Here is a 7,220-nt window from a genome sequence, read left to right as displayed (position 1 = left end):
AACCAAAAAAAAAAAAAAAAAAAAAAATTATCGATCAGACTAAAATATCGGAGTTCAACAATCAGCACATTTTCTCCCCAACGGCCCAATCATAGGCAGGAGGCCACATGGCAAGCGCATGGACAGATGCAGAGCAAGAGGGATTTCCTAGATTAACTTGATGGACTAAATTTCTGTTACAGGGACAGACCTGCTGCCTAGACCACAATGAATGCTGGTCACGGTGCATGGACAGTGGCCCAGGCACAGCTGTGAACACTTGGGTAACTCTCCCTTTCCCACCCTTTCCAGGCCAACCGATGGACAGATGTACATAGAGATCCACAGACAGGCTGATACCTCTAAAAACCCAAAGCCCATCTCTGAGAGCCTGGAAGCCAGACTGCCAGGGTTTAAATACCAGCTCTGCTACTTACTAGCTCTGTGACCTTGGTCAAATTACTTACCCTCTCTGTGCCTCAATTTCCATATCTGTAAAGTTGGGAAAATAATCAAACCTACCTCACTTGGCTGTCGTGAGGATCAAAGGATTAAATTAGTTTCTGCAAAGTGCTTAGAAAGGTATGCAGCACATTTTAGGTGCCCAACAAATGTTAACTATGAAGCATGCCCCGCCTGCCTCCCTTCTCATCATCTTTAATGTTTCCTTGCGAGTTTAAGTCACAGTGGACATCCTTATTTCCCTATTTATAAACTCCTGGGGAGCACCCTTCTGTTCCACTCCACGGCCTGTTCAAACTGAGGGAGGGAACGCTTCCTCCCCACTCCTCTGGGCCATGAGGAGGGCTTCTCCCTCAACACTCCTGACCCCTGGCCCACGGCTAGCCCTCCTCGCACAAATGGAGTGAGGAGTGGGCTCAGGGAGTCTGGGAGACAAGTGGGGCACGGGAAACCATTCTTCCCCCCCGGGTGCTGGCCACCCTCAGGAAGCACCCAGGATGCTCAGCTTTGTGACATGACAGCCCTGAGCATTACGGGGACAGGTCCCCTCACAGGAAGGCCAACTGTGGCCCAGAGCTGCCTGCGACTGCGCGAGTCTCTCTAGTGCCGGGATAGAGTATTAAGACACCCATTTCCCCGAAGCCCTAAAGTTCATGGAGAATGTGGCTTTACCAGTAACAAAGGAGACGTTTGCCTCCCGCTGCCTATTCTCCTCTCCCGTCTCATCTCTCAGTTGGCTGGTGGAGAAAAGAAGAGTGTAATTACTGGGCCCACTTCAGCCCCAACATACACTAATTAGCCAAAAATTCTGTGGCTTAACATTCAGGGTGACTGTATAACAGCCCTAATTCTGATGCTGCTGCTAAATTATGAGTACAGGAAGTACTGACCCTCTTCAAATATTTTACTCATTTCTTAATTGGATCTCTCGTCATAAAACCAGCTTTTTCTATTTTAATTCCTTAGTGGTTGCTGAAGACTATATAAAATGATGGCTTTCATACAAAACAAGAGCTAAGGGTTTGAGCTCTTTTGAGATAACCACTGTGCTAAACACTTTACATAATTTCTTATTCTCACAATTCTACAAAGCAGATATTAGCGTCCCTATTTTACAGACAAGGGAAAAACTCAGAAAGAACTGACTCAAGTTTGCGTGGCTAAGTGGTAGCATGTGCATTCAAACCCAAGTCAGAAAACTACGCTCCTTCATATAGCAACCAAATCACCTCCCACTAATTAAGACACAGCAGTGGGTTCAATACTCAGGGAGTTCAATACATTTTTCAGCTTTAAGGTGCTCCAGGGACCACTTCTATCTGTTTTATAAAATCATGGCTCACTGGTTTCCAATATTGGAAGAAAAGTACAATTTCACCATTGTTTGCACAGCAAGTCTGAAATATTCACACTGAGATGACAGAATAAAAATAAGATATAACTCGAATAACTTGTCCAGGTATCCAGACATAATGGACATTGTGCTATCCTGAAGCATTAAACAAAGAAGTCAAATGAAAGGAACGTGGGCTAAGTCTTCTTCCACAAACAGGAAAATTAAGACTTTTAAAAGGTGCAACAGCGCCACCTATGGCCAAAAAGGCTGTCCAGGTTGCTGTAAAAGATACAACACAAAAATTGCCTGTATAATAAGAAACGATCAGTAAGGTTTTTTGTTTTTTTTTTGTTTTTTTTTTGTTTTTTTTTTTTTTTTTGCTGTACGCGGCCCTCTCACTGTTGTGGCCTCTCCCGTTGCGGAGCACAGGCTCCGGACGCGCAGGCTCAGCGGCCATGGCTCACGGGGGCAGCCGCTCCGCGGCACGTGGGATCCTCCCGGACCGGGGCACGAACCCTCGTCCCCTGCATCGGCAGGCGGACTCTCAACCACTGCACCACCAGGGAAGCCCAGTAAGGTTTTTAAAAGTAGGATGCTCAGAGCCTATAACTAAAAGCATATCTAGCTCATAACTGAATTCTGTTTCAGGGAAGGGAGGGGTATTCAGTACGTAATCTGAAATTGTTAACACTCCTGAATATAAACAAAAGACATAGGCTCATGGAAACTAATCTTAGAAGAAGGAATGCAGTCCAGCCTCCTCATTTTACAGACAGGGAGACTGAGACCCAGGATCCATCCTTATAGCAATCAGCAGCAAAGCTCTCCTAGTCGTTCTGTTTTACACTAGCTAGCTGTACTAGCTCTATATTCATAAAAGTCATGTCTGCATGTTTCCAACAGTAGATGATCTGTGTCTTGCAAAATACTTCCCAAAGAGCATTTAACTACAAATCATACAATTTTGTTGAAATACAAAACACTCATTTATATATTAAAATAAAGAGGGAGGGGATATGGGGATATACGTATACATATAGCTGATTCACTTTGTTATGCAGCAGAAACTAACACAACATTGTAAAGCAATTATACTCCAATAAAGATGTTAAAAAATAAACATTTTTAAGAATTTAAAAGTAATTAAAGAATAACAAATAAAAAATAGCATGTGAGCTCCACCTTTTTTTTTTTTTTTTTTTTTTTTTTCCCGTTGCGGAGCACAGGCTCCAGACGCGCAGGCTCAGCGGCCATGGCTCACGGGCCCAGCCGCTCCGCGGCACGTGGGATCTTCCCGGACCGGGGCACAAACCCGCGTCCCCTGCATCGGCAGGCGGACTCTCAACCACTGCGCCACCAGGGAAGCCCTGAGCTCCACTTTTATTCCCTCTATAAAGGACAAGTGACAGATGTCAAATCAATGTTTTGATTATTTACCTCCCCCAGCAGCAGAAATACCTGCTCAATCAAAAAGAAAGCAGCATTCTCCTAGCATCAACAAGGCAATTCCTTAAAACATAACATTCCGTCTTTATCTTGTAAGAGGACACATGACCCACCGCCATGATGATGCTCAGATCTGGATTGTGTAAACTGTCAACACGTCATTAAATGTACAGCTCTCTTGTCTCAAAAACCTCATATACCTGTGCCTTGACTTCTAACAGGCAGAACTGTTCTGAGCTTTCCTGAGATGCTCTTCCCGGGTTTTATAAAATCCTCAAATTTGGCTTGAATAAAATTTTCCATTTTCTTTCTTAAAAAATAAATAAATAAAACCTATTAAGGGTACAGGAAAAAAATCAAAACTTTCTTCAATCACAAAAGAGATAATCTTATTCTCTGCAATTAATCAATACTGATTTTTCTAAACGTAAAGGCTGTGGTGAAATTCCTAGCACTTTAAAGGTTCTAGTGGATGATTACAAGGCAATATGAATTCTGAGTTGTAAAAATACACATTCTGTACAAATAATCTTCAAGTTCTTCAGCTGAAGACACTTTAGCTAGTCCCTCTCTTACTAGGATGACACTCTCATCAAAACTTCATACTGCACTAAAAAAAGTAACCGAATCCTTATCGCTTTAAGTCATATTCATACATGTCATACATATATACACACTGAATATGCATCATAAGTAAACCACCGTCTTCAGTATTCAGAGCTGATCCTTCTAAACTATCTGTCATTTTTGACAGCAAATTTTTACTGAGAATCTCTTGGGTGCTTTGTGCAAGGTATCTAACTCACAGTCAGACTAGGTAAATAACATTATTCAAATTTCACAGATGAGGAAATATATACTTAAACCATAAAAATCAACTTAACATATTCATCATAAGGAAAGAAAAGAGTAAAGATTTTTACTTTCTCTCAATTTTCAGTGGCTTAATCTTTTCTTCCGTACTAAAGACTACATAAAAGCAGTTCAGTCTTTATAACTTTTTCTCTCGACAAGCCTCACTAGAGAAAAACAAGCGGTGAGTCATTAGCAATGGTTGGATTTTCAAAGCTTACTTCTCTTTTGCACTGTAATCATTTTTTATGGGTTTTTTAGTGCTTCCAGAGTTAAAATAAAAAATACTAACTTTTTAGGTCATTAGCTGAGAATAAAACATTTGTGAAAATGTACAATGTTAATCTATGCCACTCTGTCTCGTATTCTCACTGATACCTCTTCTTTTATGGCCTCATCAGGTTGAGATCACTAAAATCAGTCATTTATGAACTCACAGGAGTTTGGGAAACCAGTCAACGGGAGGCTGATTAGAGGAGCAAGTAAGGATGCATACCGAGCAGTCACCCCAGCCTGGTTCCAGCCCCGAGTCTGCCGCTGCCAGTTGCGTGATTTGGGGCAAGTTACCCCATCTCTTTAAACCTCAATCCCTCACCTGCAAAAAGGAGTTACTGATAACTACCCTCAAACACCTGCTATGAGGTGAAACGTGAGGAAAGCATTTAGCACAGCCTGGCCTAGGGTAGATGCCAAATCATTCATAGCTATTTCAATAATTAGGGATGATAATGCTTACTATTAATAAATTAAGCTAGTCCAAAAAGTACAAATAACCATAAAGGAGAAACATTTGTAAGTCGATAAGCATTTCCTTTTGGATTGATTGCAGAATGTCCTATTGATTTTTTAATAAACCAAGTTTTGAATAACCTTGAATACTCTGAATACTAAGAAAGTGAAGGTTTTTTTAAAAAATTTAAACAAAAGGAGAATTAAGGCAAAAAGACATAGGGAGTACAGAATTCTTTTTTGAAACTAAATTCAGCTTTAAGAGAGGGGAAAATTCCCTTTTCTCAGAGGAAATCTTTAAAACTATGTAAAGGGGATCTGAGATGTCTAGAGTCTTTTAACATTATTCATGAATTCATATTACCAAGTCTTAAAACTACTTGACAATCAACAATAATAATATTGATAACAATAATGGCTGCTAACATTTATCCAGCACCGGCTGGGACTGTTGTAGGTCCTTTATATGTGGATCTCATGCAGCGTTCACAAGAACCCTCCGAGGTAAGTACAATTATTATCTCCCCCACTTCACAAATAAGGAAATTGAGGCACAGAGATTAAACTTGCTCCAGGTCACATGGGCATTAAATGACATCTGTAGCCTGCTATTTTGCCGGTGAACAAGGAACCTGAGATATAAATTCAAGGGAGAATGTTAAATAATCAGTGTGTCTGGTCTTCACCTCAAAGAGTAGATACCATAAATTCCTGATGTGAGATGAGGCTGCCACTACAAACTGACTAATCTTGAAATTAATATCCAAGATGAAGCAACATATATACTCATGATAGCAAATCCGTTCATGGCTCTGGACCCTTTAATGCCTGAGAGGTGGTAAAATCATTTCCCATCTAAGCGCCATCAGCGCTGCTCTTCCAGCTCTCGTCCAAGCTTCACTGGATGTTCTCCCCCACAGACTGCCTTCAACAGTAAGAAGTTCTCAAGTGTTTCACACTATGCACAGCTAAATAAAGACATTACTGCAGACGGAGCACTTTTTCAGGCTTAAAACTTTTTTTGCCTATATCTTCAGCGAGGGGAGAAAGTGAAACATCACCCTAAAAAGGCTCCAGAGTCTCACTAATCACATGAGTAGAACAGTCTCAACACATTATAACTCTTCAAATAGCAGGGAAAGAATAAAATAAAACAACCTTCAACAAAAGGCATCCCCAGAGAGAGAGCAGACTTTCTTCTAAGGAGAAGATAAACAGCTGTCACCTGCGTGTTGGATATTTCAGCACTTGGCCGCTGGCGCGAGGGGACAAGAAGACTTGAAATGCTGGAATCTCATAGCAGAGACAGCAGTTACAATAACACGGCATAAACACAGGTGGTGAGCACCGACGGGAGGCATCTCAAGTCAAAACTGAAGCCCAGGAAAGCAGGGAGCAGAGACATTCCAGCCTGAGGACTTTCTCTATCACTTCTCAGCCCGCTTTACTTTCCTCTCCAATAACTGAGACCCCACTAAAACCATAAGGAACGGTCTGCTGAAGGAAGATAAAACATCTTCAAGGACCACCAGAGATTCATCTAAGCAGTTCTACAAAGAGTACACCCAGATTCAGACTGAGTGGCTACACTGACTGGCTCACAGAGCTGGTCTCTGCAGTCTTTGCTGGTGACGGGGATGGTATAATTCAGGGGAAAAAGACACTGAAGGGATTTCCCCATCCAATAGACATGAACGGCCGTGGGCCTTCTCTTTGAGGGGAAAAAAATCTGTAAAAATCTCATGGTTCAAAAAACACCTAGTAGTTTTTTGTATAGTCTTGATCTCTGCATTCTTTGTTATTATCTTCGTGACCTATGCGGTATGACAACTACATCCGGAACATTTAAGGCAAATTTGTTTATTAAGGGTCAAAAGGGTCAAGTTCATTCAACAAGCATTTGTGGTTCTGCTCCTCCAAAGATGCATTTTTACTCTTCATAGGTGCTAACAAATATAAGCAAATCAAACTTCACGCATTAAGAGAACTTTAATCAACCAGAAAAATAAGAAACAGCTCCCCGGGCCCTGAATTAGCTGTTAAAATTGACATCTGGGACTAACTTCACCAAACACACAGAAATTATGACAAGGACCCAGACAGAGAACTTCAAAGACAGCCTACCATGAAATTTTATGCAACTGGTCCAGAAATCAACCCATCATTGTAATCCATTAATATCATTTGATAAGACTCAATAAGATCAACACATATTCAATAGAATCAGAAGACAATGTCTCACGTGCAGGATTTCTGACTCAACAGATTTTATATTTTATTTAAACATTACTCAACCTTCACTCAGAGGGAACAGTAATAGATTACTCCTGCTTGCTTAAGGACTGTAACTGAGTCTAGGATGGAGGCAAGAGCAGAGCTTACCTGGTCGATGTCTGTTGGCTGCTTCAGCAGGGAG

General features: G+C 41.3%; 1 protein-coding gene across 1 annotated transcript in view; it reads right to left on the bottom strand.

Annotated features, from left to right (window-relative positions):
- TRAPPC9 (trafficking protein particle complex subunit 9) overlaps positions 1 to 7,220 on the bottom strand; it is a 521,576-nt gene that overhangs the window by 494,263 nt on the left and 20,093 nt on the right. The window contains exon 4 of the mRNA XM_007464593.1: positions 7,187 to 7,220. This exon is cut by the window's right edge and continues 1 nt beyond it. Coding sequence (XP_007464655.1) covers positions 7,187 to 7,220 — 34 coding nt within the window. The remainder of the gene's footprint in view (positions 1 to 7,186) is intronic.

The sequence above is a fragment of the Lipotes vexillifer genome, unplaced genomic scaffold, assembly GCF_000442215.2.
Source record: "Lipotes vexillifer unplaced genomic scaffold, Lipotes_vexillifer_v1.1 scaffold394, whole genome shotgun sequence".
Lineage (NCBI taxonomy): Eukaryota > Metazoa > Chordata > Mammalia > Artiodactyla > Lipotidae > Lipotes > Lipotes vexillifer.
The sequence above is the reverse complement of the archived record's forward strand: the minus strand, read 5'-3'. Positions and strand labels throughout refer to the sequence as shown.